The sequence below is a fragment of the Danio rerio genome, chromosome 8 (genome assembly GCF_049306965.1).
Source record: "Danio rerio strain Tuebingen ecotype United States chromosome 8, GRCz12tu, whole genome shotgun sequence".
In the NCBI taxonomy this organism is placed as follows: Eukaryota; Metazoa; Chordata; class Actinopteri; order Cypriniformes; family Danionidae; genus Danio; species Danio rerio.
This window is the reverse complement of record NC_133183.1, coordinates 56,880,433-56,897,500: the sequence shown is the minus strand read 5'-3', so window position 1 is coordinate 56,897,500 and position 17,068 is coordinate 56,880,433. Positions and strand designations below refer to the sequence as shown.

General features: G+C 32.2%; 1 protein-coding gene and 1 long non-coding RNA gene across 4 annotated transcripts in view; one reads left to right on the top strand and one right to left on the bottom strand.

The window, feature by feature from the left end:
- Positions 1 to 16,819, top strand: part of ppih (peptidylprolyl isomerase H (cyclophilin H)) — a 54,019-nt gene extending 37,200 nt beyond the window's left edge. The window contains 4 exon segments of one of the 3 annotated variants that reach the window (NM_201205.1): positions 4,513 to 4,605; positions 6,137 to 6,224; positions 6,330 to 6,370; positions 15,213 to 16,819. In NM_201205.1, the coding sequence (NP_957499.1) occupies positions 4,513 to 4,605; positions 6,137 to 6,224; positions 6,330 to 6,370; positions 15,213 to 15,293 (303 nt within the window). In that variant the 3' untranslated portion in view covers positions 15,294 to 16,819. 3 annotated transcript variants of the gene reach the window in all.
- Positions 1 to 17,068, bottom strand: part of LOC141375928 (uncharacterized) — a 386,569-nt gene that overhangs the window by 39,481 nt on the left and 330,020 nt on the right. The window lies entirely within an intron of this gene.

Here is a 17,068-nt window from a genome sequence, read left to right as displayed (position 1 = left end):
TTACACATGATGTGTTATAGTACTGTTTTCCTGAGCCAACAGAACTGCATGTTATGGATGCTTCGCTTATTTGACATGATTTTTGTGGATTGTTTATGAGTCAGCTTGTTTAATCAGGTGTGTTTGATTATAAAGGCTTACTAATGTGCAGTGCTGGTCGTTCTCCAAGTGCAGAATTACAACCACTGGAAAGCGTGAAAGAAATGTGTGGAGAGCTCCCTCTAGGGGAATAAGAAATGTGTGGAGAGCTCTCTCTAGGGGAATATACTGTTTGATGCCTGAGCTAGTAAAGCACAGTTAAAGGGAAAGTTCTAGTTTTGAGCTGAAACTAGGATTCTCTGTATAAAATGCTAGTGGATGGCTACGCTGTAATCTTTGTTTTTTTAATTAGGTGTTTGTGATGAGTGGAGATTTCCCACACACATTTCAGGCCACTAGATCTAGACCATTATATCTAAGCCAAATGTATTTGCCCCCCCTTAACTGATTTCTTGTTTCGTTTTAGCATGTTTGTCATACTTTAATGTTTAACATTATCAAACTAATTTAATTATTAGTCAAAGATAACATAAGTAAACACATCTTGCAGGTTTGAAATGGAGGCTTTTATTGTTAAGGGAAAGCAAAAGCAAAACTACATAGCCCTGTGTGAAATAGTGTTTGCCCCCCTTGTTAAACATAAGTTTGGTTTCTGTAGCCACATTCAGACCAGATTACTGCCACACCTTTCCGCAATTAAGAAATCACTTAAATAGGACCTGCCTGACAAAGTGAAGTAGACCATTCATTCATTCATTTTTCTTGTTGGCTTAGTCCCTTTTTTACTCTGGGGTCGCCACAGCGGAATGAACTGCCAACTTATCCAGCACGTTTTTACGCAGGGGGATGCCCTTCCAGCCCGTTTACATGAGTGTTTGGCCATGTTTGCTTCATTTTGCGACAGATAACTTGCCATCCAAATTGTTGTGAATGAGTTTTAAGAGGTGCTGACAGTACAAAAAAATGATTAGGTTCCTTCTTTACAATAATAACAGTAATATGGACCCAATGTATAATATATATTTACCATAGCATATGTACGTCTGAAAGACATCATTTAAGAGGTATACTTCATCCGAAAAATATCTAAAAGAAACATGTTCCAAATGTCTGTTTTAAATAAAGAGATTCTAAACATCTGATAAACATCTGCTAGAAGTCTCATAGACATATTGAACATGAGCACTAAAAAAACATGTCTTGCAGATAGTAAATAGACATCATTGCATTGTACGTGTTAACAAGGTTTAAAGATTTTCTGTGCAGAATAATGTCAAGTTCTTGTTTGACGTTTTTTTTTTAACATGGTGCTAAATCCAAAAGATATTGTAAATAATATAATGACATAATTTACAGGAGATATTAACATTTAATTACAGAAAGAAGCTATATAAAATTGAAATAAATGAGTTTTTTACTAAATATATTGACCTTATTCTCCGCAGACGAGCGGGCGCTGCCATTTGAATCTTTTTGGCACGAGACTTCCGGTCTCATTCACTTCCATTCATTTTTAGACATTAAAAACTGCTCGTTTTGCTGTTTGATGTTGTAAACAGATATTTCCTTGTTATATTATTTTACTTGGTCTGTATAGTCATGCAAACATTTGTTTGTAGAGCAAGTAGTTTGACCGTTTTTTGCCGTTTATTATTCCTTGTCATTTCTCCCATAAGCGACTGAAACGGAAGTTCAAAGACAATCGCGAAAACAGGCGCACTTCCGCATTTTAGAATAAGGTCAATATATCTGGCATCAACAAACATGCCACGTTCAAAGTCACTTAAATCCCCTTTCTTCCCCATTCTGATGCTCAGTTTGAACTGCAGAAGATCGTTTTGATCATGTCTACATGCCTAAATGCATTGAGTTGCTGCAATGTGATTGGCTGATTAAAAGTTTGCTTTAATGGGCAGTTAGTACCTAATAAAGTGGCCGATAAGTATAAAATTATCATTTGTCATCTGTAAATCGTAATGTCATGTAAGTTTTTATATTGGTTGTTAACCCTAAATTCAGGTTTTTGAATTATCAATGTGCATAAAACCTAGTAGTATACACAATTTAGACCATGCTTTTGTTAGTTTGATATGATCGTCTCATCATTTTTAAAATGCACCGTTTTATTTCGTACTATATATACAGGCCTGAATTGTCACGACACTAAACAACAGATACACAAAAAGTGTTTTAATGACCCATGCCAAATGTGTTTAAATCAAAATAGCAGAGGTGTAAGAAAAACCAGTGTAAAAAAGAAATCTAGAACATGATCTTGTTGTGTGTTTGTCTGCCTCTAGTGGTCATTTAATGCTACTAAAAATGTAAAAATAATCAATTTAAAAGCCCCTTAGAGTTCAGGATGGGTCGAAATAGAACAAAACACAATAAAAGAGACATCATTGTCCGTTCCACCTTTTATTAATGTAAAACAGGCTTCATAAAATAAAATAGATAACCAATGGATAAAACATGCTTTAAATATTTGCAATAAAAAAAATAAAATGTTCGGTCCAAAATCTAAATCCAGGGCCATGCCTCGGAAACATTGAGTTTCTCCCATCTGTGTGGGATGGTGGATTTCGAATATGGGCAGATAAAGTTCTTATAACAATAAATCAGTTATTCGTTGGAAAAGAAATTAAATCATTCTCACAACTCTTAGAACAATGTAATATTTCACCGAAAGATATGTAAAGGCTCTTCCAAATAAGACATTGCATTACAAACCATAAAGAAAAAGCTCTAGTCATGCAAGAACCAAATAAAATAGAGGAATACTTCTTAAATATGACAGAAAAAAAACAAAAAACATTCCAGCTAAAAAAAAAAAACATGTTTCTCACTTAAACAAAAGATTAGTAAATAACACTACAAAATACAGATCATGTTAAAGGAAAATGGGAACAAGAATACCATAATCGAAGATGAGGTCTGTGAAAGATGTCATAAAGTAATTAATAGTCAATTATGGAAAGAATTTGATTGGAAAGTAAAAATTAGGTACTTTAATACTGCTTTTTAAAATATCAACATACAGTTGAAGTCGGAATTATTAGCCACCCTGTTAATTTTTCCCCACTTTCTGTTTAACAGAGAGAAGATTTCTTTCAACAATAGTTTTAATAACTCATCTCTAATAACGGATTTCTTTTATTTTTATCATGATGACAGTAAATAATATTTGACTAGATATTTTTCAAGACACTTCTATACAGCTTAAAGTGACATTTAAAGGCTTAACCAGGTTAATTAGGTGAACTAGTTAAGCCTTTAAATGTCAATAGTCTAAATAGTCTACTATAGTCTACAGATGGTTTGTTCTGTAGACTATTGAATAGAAATATAGCTTAAAGGGGCAAATAATTTTGTCCTTAAAATGGTTTTTAAAAAATTTAAAGCTGCTTTTATTCTAGCCAAAATAAAACAAAAAAGACTTTCTCCAGAAGAAAAAATATTATCAGAGATACTGTAAAAATGTCCTTGTTCTGTTAAACATCATTTGGGAAACATTTTAAAAGAAAAAACTATTCAAAAAGGGGCTAATAATTCTGACTTCAACTGTATGTAAAAGGACCATCTGTGGCTTTGTGTTGGAGAAAATGTGGTAAAATTGAAGATCACACCAACATTTTTTGGGACTGTCCTAAGATTCAAGAATTTTGGAAAAAACATTTAAAAAAAAGAAATAGATAAGATATTAGATATAGAAATACCCCTCGATCCAGTTATGTGCTTACTAGGAGCACTGCCCAAAGAAATGTTTAATAAAGAGACAAGATTTGTCCTATGTATATTATTACTGGTTGCAAATAAAATAATAACAGTACATTGGATAAAAGAAAGTTCTCCAAAGGTGACTCAGTTCTGTAAAAAAAATATATTGAAAAATCTTAAATAAAAAGTAAAAAAAAAAAAAGAGTCCCTCAAAGTTAAGCTGTTGAGTTTTACCTTTTTTGAATCCATTCACCTGATCTCTGGGTCTAGCGGAGTATTTATAGCTTAGCTTAGCATAAATCATTAAATCGGATTAGACCATTAGCATCTCACTTCAAATATTCAAAAAAAAAAGGGTTTTGATAGTTCTCCTATTTAAAGCATGACTTTTCTGTAGTTACATCATGTATAAAGACAGAGTCAAGCTTTAAATGGGAGAATTATCAACTCTTTTGACATTAAAAAAAGATGCTAATGGTCTAATCAGATTCAGTTATTTATGCTAAGCTAAGCCAAAGGTGCTGCCGTCAGACCCGGAGACTGGCTGAGGGGAATCAAAAATGGTCAAACTCACCTGTTTAACTTTAGGGGACTTGTAAAATGAGCCTATTTACAAAATAAAAAGTGGAGTATTCCTTTAAGCTTCCTTTAACACTTTCATTCCGGCGCAAGTATGAGTTTTTAACATTTCTGAGAGATAATGTTCTTTTTTTCTGTTTGGGTGGGGTTGTAAACGTAATTTTTTTTGCCCATCAGGGTGACGGCACTGGCATCTGCAGCATTTACCGGGGACCATTCGCAGATGAGAACTTCAGAATGAAACACTCTGGTCCAGGACTCTTGTCAATGGTAAATCTACACAATGGGCTACATGCACACACAGCCCAAGAGCTTCCGATTAACTGTCTTTCCATTACAAAATTGTCACGTTTAAGATCTGATTTCTTTAAAAATCAGCGATCTTCACTACCTGTTAGATATACGATATGAAGTGGGTCTCAGACCGCACAAGAAACACTGCATTCTATTTCCCCGCGCCATGTCTTTAAAATATGACAGTTTATTTTACCCCGGCATTTTCAATGAAATTTCTGCGCTAGTCTGTTGCTACGGATATTGTTTTACGCATGAACATCATAATGAGCACTTAAGTCTATTAAGCTGAATGTATTGTAATTGCATTACAACATCGATGCTGTAAAAACCACCTTGTGAAATTGAAAATTGTCACATTAAGCTTTCACCGCAAGCTTATCGTTGGCTTTAAAACTCTAGCTGCCCATCGTACTGTTGAAGAATTCTGTTCTGATTTTTGACACCACATGAAGTTGAAGACCTGTTCATTATTAAAGAAACGCAATCTGCTTTTACAACACTGTAACTGTCTTTTCTGTCACGTTTGATTGGCCCATGATTGATAGAAGTAATTAATAATGGGAAAACATACAGTTGTTTAATGGGATTAGATCACATTTTCCACCAAAATATGAAACGGCACAATTGTTTTCAACATCAGTGATAGTATAATGAGAGATGTTCAGCAACAAATCATCACTCACACACTGAAGACTGGAGTAATGAGGCTGTATATTAAGCTTTGAATCATAAAATGAATTATATATATATATATATATATATATATATATATATATATATATATATATATATATATATATATATATATATATATATATATATATATATATATATATTTATTTTTTTATTTTTTTATTTATTGAACATTTTGATTTTGATCAAAGCCCGAGATCCACCCAACAAAATATGCAGAATAAAAATAAAAACAGCAATATTGTAATAATAAGTACAAAATCAGTATTGAAATATAAATGATCCAGTCTCTCATATTTGACCAAAATTGTCCATTTTTTTTTTTTTTTTTTTTTTTTTTACTGGCACTATTTATTTTGGCTGTGGTATATTCCAGACTAATAATGTCCAGTAGATCGAGCCTCCGGGATAGATCAGTTGGAGCAGATGGATCCAGCCATAGTTTCAGGATTGTTTTTTTGCAGCAGTCCTTTTTTGGTTGATGGATAAGGAGAGTGATGACTCGTCCAAAACGAATTATATTTTGAAATAAATTCACCTAAAAAAAATTACCTGTTTACATTGTTTTTACATTTACTATTTTTATTATGTTTTTGTTCAGATAAATGCAGAATAGTCTTTAAAAAATAAATGTTTTGAATGAATAAAATTGTGATTTAAATAAAATAAAATTTCCTTAAAATTATTATTATTTTATTTATTTTATATAAACGTCTTGTTTACTTCATTTGCCCATTAGACGTTTACTCTCTTTTGTTGATTAAAAAAAAAAAAATGAAATCATGTTTTTTTTTTTTCTCCCACCCATCAGGCCAACAGCGGACCAGGAACAAACGGCTGTCAGTTTTTTATTACCTGCACAAAGTGTGACTGGTTGGATGGAAAGCATGTGGTATTTGGTAAGGCTGACAAAATCCTGTATCAATTCTGTTCTGAGAATTTAAATACTAAATTACTCATTCACTTTATTTATTTATTTATTTATTTATTAACTTATTTTCCAGGAAAAGTAGTAGACGGTTTACTTGTCATGCGAAAAATTGAGGTGAGCTTTTAAAAGTACATTTATTACTGACATTACTGATAATCCCTCAGGCCCCATTTACACTAAAACATTTTAATACAGTTTTAAAGCGGCGTTTTAGAATGAAAATGATCTGCGTCCACACTGGTGTTTCACCCAGCGTTTCTGAACAACTCTGCGCTGAAAACGCACATCACATGACCACACACACATTCTCTGGCATGCACGGCACCATATCAACCCAGATGAGAGCTGTGCTCGTGGGACTGTTCATCAAGGATCTACCGCTGGATCTAATCTCACTACATTTGTTAAACGTGATATTTAACTCATCTTGTTGTCTATATCTAACAACATATTCCCTGACTTTGCTATTTTGAATCTAATCCTTGTTCTCAGGTAACGTGTTTAGGCTGAGCGCAAAGATAAGTTCATATATTAATTAATGTAACCCCGAACACTGATTCTGCACATTTGACTGATTGTTTGCCTTTTTTTCCTATGAAGTATAAACTTATTGTACGTTATACTTTTATAAGCGCCATTATTAATTATTAAAACTGATATTCAGTAAAAGAGCCGGGGTTTGTTTCGTATTTTCAATAAAAATGAAAGGAGGCAGTAATGTTATAGGCTCCGTTTTGTTATAAATATGCATGAAGATGACAGTCGTATAAATATGCAGCTACACGACGCCTCAACATTTTTAGTGTCTGTTAAGCTCTTAATATTAAAATGAAAATAGGCAGTTCCTTATGTTATGTTTTCATTTTATTGTTAAGAAAGTGAAACGATGTAGCCAGGGTGATGTGAATGATGTTATAAAGTACACCCAGGTGAAAAATATATAAAATTAAATGCAATTAAAATACACTTACATACCCGCAAATGCATTTTTAGTACATTGTTATTTTTTTTGTGTTAAATAAAAGTTTGATGGTTTTACACTTCAAATATACTCATTAAAAGAATGTTTATACTTCAGTAGGACTTTAGTACACTTGACAAAAGTATACTAAATACCAGTAATACTTTTTACACTATTTTTACTGTACTACAATAAAGTACACTACAGAAAAAAAAACATACAAAAGAGTTTTATTAGTGTGTTTTTCAAAAGTGTGCTTTAAATGCTTTAAACATTAGTTGATTTTTAGTACACTGTTTACATACTAATCCTAAGTTTAAAGTAAGTTAATATATAAAAAAAAGCTATTAGTAATGTATTGTAGTAGAAGTACATTTTCCCAAAACTTGTACTTAAGTACACTTAATATGAATGCATTATCATCACTGACACTTCAATTGATTTTGAGTGTGGTCATTTTAAGTTTACATTAAATTAACTTTATTAAGAATCTGTTAGTAATGTATTGTAGTAGAAGTACATTTTCCCAAAATACTTTTAATACAGTGTTTAGCACACTTTTTTTTTTAAATTTGTATATTCTTTTAATATATTACTATTATACTTTAAATTAGTCATCAATATATTTAAATGTTTAAAAGTCGGGTTCAAGTGTATTTCTAGTTGTAACTAAATATATATTTTTAAAATACAGATATAGTATGTTAAAAGCACATTTTAGTTCAATTTCAGGGTGTCTCAAAATAGCACATTTGAGTACACTTAGATGGTATTAAGTTTATCTTCACATATACTTAATACTATCTTTTAGTACATTAGGTACAAAATTAGTGTGTGAAAATAGAGCACTCTTGGTACATTATTTAAAATATATACTTATTGTACTTAAATTGTATTTTAGCACACTTTTTTCACATTTTGTATATTCTTTTAATATATTACTATTATACTTTAAGCTATTCTTAAATATATTTATAAATGTTTAAAATTAGGGTTCAAGCATATTTCTAGTTGTAACTAAATATATATTTTTAAAATACAGATATAGTATGTTAAAAGCACATTTTAGTTCAATTTCAGGGTGTCTCAAAATAGCACAGTTGAGTACACTTAGATGGTATTAGGTTTATCTTAACATGTACTTAATACTATCTTTTTAGTACATTAGGTACAACATTAGTGTGTGAAAATAGAGCACTTTTAGTACTCTAAAAAATAAAGTGCATTTTAGTACACTTTTTTTTGTTTTACCTGGGCACTGTTAACTTTGAAAATTTACCCGGCATATCCTCTGGAGTTTGTTTTTCATATCAAACTTGCAAAATCGGAACTTGCAAGGAGAGGATGCAGGACTGAACTGTGTGTAGGCTACTTGATATTGAGGAAAAGCCCCAATCAGAGAGGTGAATGTCTGCAGCTCCGCCTCCGTTTTCAGATGTGTCAGTTTCTCCCCTTCCACATTGAGACGGAGCAGCAGCATTTGAAAATGAAAACGGCCTCTTCATCGCTTTCAAAATGCTCCGTTTTTGGTACTCAGAAACTCTGCCGTAGTGTGGACGGATGGCGTAACCGTAGCAAAACTTACACGATTTCAAACATATCAGTGTAAATGGGGCCTCAGTTGCTAATGTGGAAAGTTGAAGATGTGTGTATTTTATACTATACACAGCTTTTGAAGTTTTGTATTTGTAGTACTTCTAGTAATTTATCTTCAAGCCATCCTCGGTATATACAGCTAAAGTCAGAACTCTAAATTATTATCATCCCTGTATGTTTTCTGTTTAACATAACGAAGATTTTTTATAACGCATTTCTGAACATGATAGTTTTAATAACTCATTTCTAATAACTGATTTATTTTCTCTTTGCCATGATGACAGTAAATAATATTTGACTAGATATTTTTCAAGACACTTTTATACAGCTTAAAGTGGCTTAACTAGGCAGGTTAGGCAAGTTATTGTATCACTATGGCTTATTCTGTAGACCAAATATATATAAACAAATATCGCTTAAGGGGGCTAAAAATATTGGCCTTAAAATGGCGTTAAAAAATTAAAAACTGCTTTTATTCTATCCAAAATAAAATTCTCCAGAAGAAAAAATATTATAGGAAATACTGTAAAAAATATGTCTTGCTTTGTAAAACATAATTTGGGAAATATATATATATATATATATATATATATATATATATATATATATATATATATATATATATATATATATATATATATATTATATATATATATATATATATATATATATATATATTTTTATATATATATATATATATATATATATATATATATATATATATATATATATATATATAATTTAATAATAATTTTGACTTCAACTGTATGTTTGACGTTCTTTAATCAGATGAACACAATCAGAACAGTTTTGCATTTAATCCTGGCTCTTTAATGGTGTCGGGTTGTGGCTTCCAAAAGTGCATAAACCTGTCGTAAAATGAAAACAATAAGATCCTGTATCAACACAGTTTCTAATTTTTAAATTATAAACTCAAATCAAGACAACTTCTCAGCTCACACAGAGGATGGCTTGAGGGTGAGTAGATTATGGAGTAATTAGCATTTCTGATGAATGACTGAAACAAATAAACATGTAATGTTAGATTCTGTATACATTTTTTTTTGTTTGTATGTTCTAGATGTTATTTTTAATTCTCCACAAATCTCTTATGCAGAATGTACCTACAGGACCCAACAACAAGCCGAAGCTGCCCATCGTCGTGTCCCAGTGTGGGGAAATGTGACGTCTTTTACGATGTGTTTAAAAAACAAACAAAAAACAGTCACTTAATTCTGATTCTCCTCCGTCGAAAATCACATAATTTTGAAACCTATTTCACAGAATCATTATTATTCATGAAAATGCTTATTAGCATGACTCGCATTCCCATATTTACACTCATAAGCATGTGTGCGATGTACATTCTGAAAGGCCTTTTATTTTGATCAGCTTTTTTGAAATACAATTTGTTGTGCTTTTTTTTGTACTTGAATAAACATTGACCTGTTTTTTTAAGCATTTGGCAACCCTCTTTATTACTCTTCAGATTGATGTAGAATTGAAATCAAGAGACATTTCCTGACTTAATTTCTAAATACATTTTGTTGCGTGTTTTTTTTTTTTTTTCAAATACCTGAATATTGACTTAATTTTTTAGCATTTTGCACCCCTCTTTGTTACCCTTTAAATTGATGGAGAACTAACATCGAGAGACATTTCTTGACTTACATCCCTAATTTTGTTGTTGTTTTTAAATAAATAAATATTGACACATTTTAAAGCATTTGACAACCCTCTTTATTACCCTTCAGATTCATAAAGAATTGAAATCGAGAGACATTTCCTGACATTCCTAAATGTATTTGTTTTTTTTTATACTGAAATAAATATTGACCCATTTTTTTTACATTTGGCAACCCTCTTTATTACCCTTCAGATTAATAGTGTATTGACATCGAGAGACATTTCCTGACTTAAATTCCTAAATGTGTTTTGTTTTTATACCTGAATAAGTATTGACCAGTTTTTTGAGCATTTGGCAACCCTCTTACCATTCAGATTGATGTAGAATTGAAATCAAGAGACATTTCCTGACTTACATTCTTAAATTTTTTGTTTTTTAAATACTTGAATGTTGACTCGTTTCTTTAGCGTTTGGCAACCCTCTTAGTTACCCTTAAATTGACGGAGAATTGAAATCGAGAGACATTTCCTGACTTACATTCCTAATTTTGTTGTTGTTGTTTTTAAATACTTAAATAAATATTAAGCCATTTTTAAGCATTTGGCAACCCTATTTAATACACTTCAGATTGACGGAGAATTAAAATCGAGAGACATTTCCTGACATACATCCCTAAATACATTTTGTTTTTGTTTATTTTATACTCAAATAAATATTGACCTTTTTTTTAAACATTTGGCAACCCTTTACATTACCCTTCAGATTGACAGACATTTCCTGACTTAAATTCCTAAATACATTTAGTTTTTTTTATACTCAACTCAATACATATTGACCCATCTTAAAGCATTTGGCAACCCTTTTTCACTCTTCAGATTGATGTAGAATTGAAATCAGGAAACATTTTCTGACTTGCATTCCTAAATACATTTTGTTAGGTTTTTTTCATACTCATAAATATTGTCCTCTTTTTTTTTAACATTCGGCAACCCTCTTTATTTTACTTTAGACTGACAAAGAATTGAAATTGAGAGACATTTCCTGACTTGCGTTTCTAATTTTGATTTTGTTGTTGTTTTTAAATACTCAAAAAAAATATTGCCCTTTTTTTAAGCATTTGGCAACCCTCTTTATTACCTTTTAGATTGACGGAGAATTAAAATCAAAAGACATTTCCTATAATACATTCCTAAAAACATTTTGTTGGGTGTTTTTTTTAAGCATTTGGCAACCCTCTTTATTACCCTTTAGATTGATGGATAATTGAAATCGAGAGACATTTACTGACTTGCATTACTAAATACATTTTGTTGGGTGTTTTTTTTTTATTTATTTATTTTTTTTTTTAAGCATTTGGCAACCCTCTTTATTACCCTTTAGATTGACAGAGAATTAAAATCGAGAGCCATTTGCTGACTTACATTCCTAAATACATTTTGTTGGGAGTTTTTTTGTTTTTAAATACTTGAATATTGTTTCGTTTTTAAGCATTTGGCAACCCTCTTTATTACCCTTCAGATTGACGGAGAATTGAAATCGAGAGACATTTCCTGACTTGCGTTCCTATTTTTTTTTTTTTAATACTCAAATATTGACCCGTTTTTTTATTTTATCATTTTTTTATTTGGCAACCCTCTTTATTACACTTCTGATTTACCAGACATTTCCTGACTTAAATTCCTAAACACATTTTGCTTTTACACTTTATGAATATTGACCTATTTTAAGTATTTGGCAACCCTCTTTATCACCCTTCAGTTGATGTAGAATTGAAATCGAGAGACATTTCCTGACTCGTCAAGGGCTTTGAGTTGACGATACTAAACCAACACGTTCAATCCCTCGTCACTCAATGCAAATTCCTTATGAGTTGATCTCCCTTTGTCTTTTACTCAAACCCACATCCTAACCCAGAAACCCCTCCCCACCCCCTCCCGCTCTTGGATGATGTCCCGCGCACACAAAAGGCCTCTTTCAGCTGAAGTGCAGGAAGAGTTTTGGGCTCGGCGGGAGGCTTCTGGGGTCAATGTTAAAGCCCGTCTTTGTGTGGGACAACAGGGACCACCATTAACAATAAAATCACACTTCAACCAGGTCTCCGCGACAGTGCCAAAAACATATTTACATGACAAAAGGGAGAGGGGAAAAAAGGGGGTCGTTTGGGTCTGTCTCGTCTCTGGTCATTGAGTGCTTGCTTTTTATAATGCTGTGGGAGAAGTCAGTGATGGGATTTTCTCACTGAAACGAGTGATATCTATATCCTGCTGATTGTTGCTTGTCAATTTGGTATCAGGTTTTATCAGATTTCTATGATGATCTAGAGAGGCAGCCAATCTAAAATGGTGTCTGTTGGATATTTAATAGCTAATGGATATGCTTTTTATTTGCGTATAAACCAATTCCCCGACACTGGTTTTAATCATTTCTCAATTTTGAAGTGCATTGTGGCAAAATCTATATTATATAGCAAATAATGACAAATGAAATGTATATTACAACCCCCGGCGAAAAGTATTGAATCACCACTCTTGGAAGATTGGAAGACTCTTCTCATTCACAAGGAAAAAGCAAACGCATACATGCCACAAAACTATTTTCATTCAACAATTCAACAATCTGGTTGTATGAAACACTTTAAAAAACAGAAAAGAAAGAACACTTTAGTAAACTAAAGCTTTATTTACAGATTAAACTGAGGAAAAGAGACATTTCCTGGGTTTTTTCTTTTTACTCAAATAAATATTGTCCCATTTCTTAAACATTTGGCAACCCTCTTTATTACTCTTCAGATTGACGTAGAATTGAAATCGAGAGACATTTCCTGACTTACATTCTTAAATACATTTTGTTGTGTGTTTTGTTTTTTTTAAATACTTGATTATTGACTCGTTTTATTAGCATTTGGCAACCCTCTTTATTACCCTTCAGACTGACGGAGAATTAAAATTCAGAGACATTTCCTGACTTGCGTTCCTAATTTCGTTGTTGTTTTTAAATACTCAAATAAATATTAACTTGTTTTTTTAAGCATTTGGCAACCCTCTTTATTACCCTTTAGATTGTCATCGATTGAAATCGAGAGACATTTCCTGACTTGCAACCCTAAATACATTTTGTTTTTTTTATACTCGAATAAATATTGTCCCTTTTTTAACATTTGGCAACCCTCTTTATTACCCTTCAGATTGACGGAGAATTGAAATCGAGAGACATTTCCTGAATTGCGTTCTTAATTTCGTTGTTGTTTTTAAATACTCAAATAAATATTAACTCATTTTTTAAGCATTTGGCAACCCTCTTTATTACCCTTTAGATTGACGTAGAATTGAAATCGAGCGACATTTCCTGACTTACATTCTTAAATACATTTTCTTGGTTGTTTTGTTTTTAATAAATACTTGAATATTGACTTGTTTTTTTTTTTTTAGCATTTGGCAACCCTCTTTATTTCACTTCAGATTGACGGAGAATTTACAGATTGACGGAGAATTTAAATCGAGAGAAATTTTCTGACTTGAGTTCCTAATTTCGTTGTTGTTTTTAAATACTCAAATAAATATTGACCTGTTTTTTAAGCATTTGGCAACCCTCTTTATTACCCTTCAGATTGACGGAGAATTGAAATCGAGAGACATTTCCTGACTTGCAACCCTAAATACATTTTTTTTTTTATACACAAATAAATATTGTCCTTTTTTTAACATTTGGCAACCCTCTTTATGTCACATCAGATTGACGTAGAATTGAAATCGAGAGACATTTCCTGACTTACATTCTTAAATACATTTTCTTGGTTGTTTTGTTTTTATTAAATACTTGAATATTGACACGTTTTTTTTAGCATTTGGCAACCCTCTTTATTTCACTTCAGATTGACGGAGAATTTAAATCGAGAGACATTTTCTGACTTGAGTTCCTAATTTCGTTGTTGTTTTTAAATACTCAAATAAATATTGACCCATTTTTTTAAGCATTTGGCAACCCTCTTTAATACCCTTCAGATTGACAGTGAATTAAAATCGAGAGACATTTCCTGACTTACATTCCTAATTTCGTTGTTGTTTTTAAATATTCAAATAAATATTGTCCCTTTTTTTAACATTTGGCAACCCTCTTTATGTCACTTCAGATTGCCGATCCGCAAATCACAGCACATTATGTTAGCTGACCAATCAGAGGCTCTTGAGGGCGGGCCTTTTAGAGGAAATAGGAAATATGAGAGTTGTTATCATGTTAGCTGAGTAGCTGTATATAATCAAAGTAAGATGTATGAGAAAATTACGTGATTTTCTACAAATGAAGCATGAGCACACATTGCTTTGCATCTTATGAACACAACCAAGCCCTAAAAATGCACTGTGGACCACCCCTTTAACAGTATTCTCCATCAATCTGTCTCTAACTTTGTCTTATTGCAGTTGCTAGATCAGCTTTGCAGGTTGGAGCCTTGTCATGGAGCACTTTCTTTTACCTCCACCACAGATTTCAATTAGATTGAGGTCTGGACTATTTGCAGACCATCCCATTAACATTATATGTCTTTCCTGTAGGAAGGTTTTCACAGATTTCGCCCTGTGTCACGATGCATTATCATACTGAAAAATTATGTCGTCATCACAAGACAACCTCTCAATTGATGGAATAAGAAAAGTGTCCAAAATCTCAATTTAAACTTGTGGATTTATAGAGGATGTAATGACTGTCATCTCTAACATGCCTTTACCTGACATACAACCCCATAACGTTAATGATTGTGGACATTTTTTTTCCAGGCAGTGGTCTTTATAAACTTCATTGGAACAGCACAAAACAAAATTTCCAGCACCATCACCCTGCCCAATGCAGATTTGTGATTCATCACTGAATATCACTCAAATCCAGTCATCCACAGTCCAAAATTGTCTATTTTTAGCCCACCGAAAATCTTTTCTGTTTACATGTTAATGATGGTTTTCGCTTGGTTTTTCTGTACATAAATCTAATTTCTTTTAGGTGATTCCTTACAGTCTGGTCACAGGCATTGAGTCGTTTCTCATTTTCTTTGTTGCGCACTTTCTGTTTTGAAGGCATATTGCTTTAGGTTTTCTGTCTTGACACACTGACGTATTCCTTGGTCACTTCTACAACCTTTACAGTTGATTTGTACCGATTTTAGACACGGCTGACTGTGAACAACCAACATCTTTTGCAACATTCTGTGAAGATCCTCTCCTTTGTTTCAACTGACATCTCTCATGTTGGAACCATGAGTTATGTCAGCCAGCGCTCTTTTTTTTTTTATATTATTATTATTTTTTTTTTATTATTTATTTATGTTTTTTTTTTTGTTTTTACTGCAGTCTAGTTAACAGTTGTAATCAGATACAGATGTTTGTTTTAAAACTGCAAGTACATTTTTTTATTTCATCAATTGAAAGGATGTCTGGTGATGATGCATCATGCCATAAGGCAAAATTTGTCCAATTTTTCTTACAGGAAAGACATTCAATGTTAATGGGATGGCCTGCAAGCAGTCCAGACCTCAACCCAATTGAAATCTGTTTTGGAAACTATAGAAAGTTCTCCATGACAAGGCTACAACCTGCAAATCTGATCCGCCAAGTGCAATAAAACAAAGTTGGAGACCGACCTTCGAAGAATACTGTAAATCCATGTCTCAGATAATCCTATGGTGGTACTAGTGTACTAGCAGTGTTTTTATTTGGTGATTCCATATAATATTCCTCAGATTTGTGTGATTCCATTTTTTTTTTCCTTTGTTTGATCTGTTAAAACAGTTGTAATTGACTACAGTCTTGTTTCATACAGCCAGAAGGTTGGATTATTGAATGGAAATAGTTTTGTGGCATGTGATTCCATATTTTTTTTGCCAGGGGTTTTAGTAACTAAAACCAACAAAACATTGTTATGTAGCATTAAGTGATGCTGAAACATTCATTTTAATTACCTACATTACCAGTCAAACGTGTTCACCAAGGCTACATTTTTTTGATCAGAACACATTGGGTAACCTTGTGAAATATAATATATTGTATTTGTATGAAAATGTTGTTTAACACCAACATTTTAGTGATTTAAAGCCGATTTTTTAGCATCCTTTACTCACTGAGATCAAATTTGTTTTATATTCACACATTTGGACTTTCTCCTTAATAATATAATTTGAGAAAAGCATTATTTGCATTCTAAATGGTGAAATAATGTTAGCAGCCAGTGACTATCAAAGACAACATTGTTCACAGTAAAATAAATAGTGCTAATGTTGTGTTCAAGTCATAGACCCTACATGTGAGTTCAGACCGAATATTCAAAGTACCATGGTAAACAATATAGGAAGCATGTCACAAGTTGTCAATAAATGAATATGTGAAATATAAAACCAACTTTACCTCAATCCGTTACTCCAATCTTCAGTGCCACATGATAGTTCAGAAAACATGCTAATGTCATTTCAGCTCTTGATATATATTACAACTTGTATTAATAATTTGTTCTGCTTTATAATAGTGAGGGGGAGACTATATTTATTTCATGATACTTTCGAGGAATGTTCAAACACATAGACACATACACACAATGTGTATTATATATAGCTAAATAGTATCTTGTCTATCTGAGGTACGTTTCT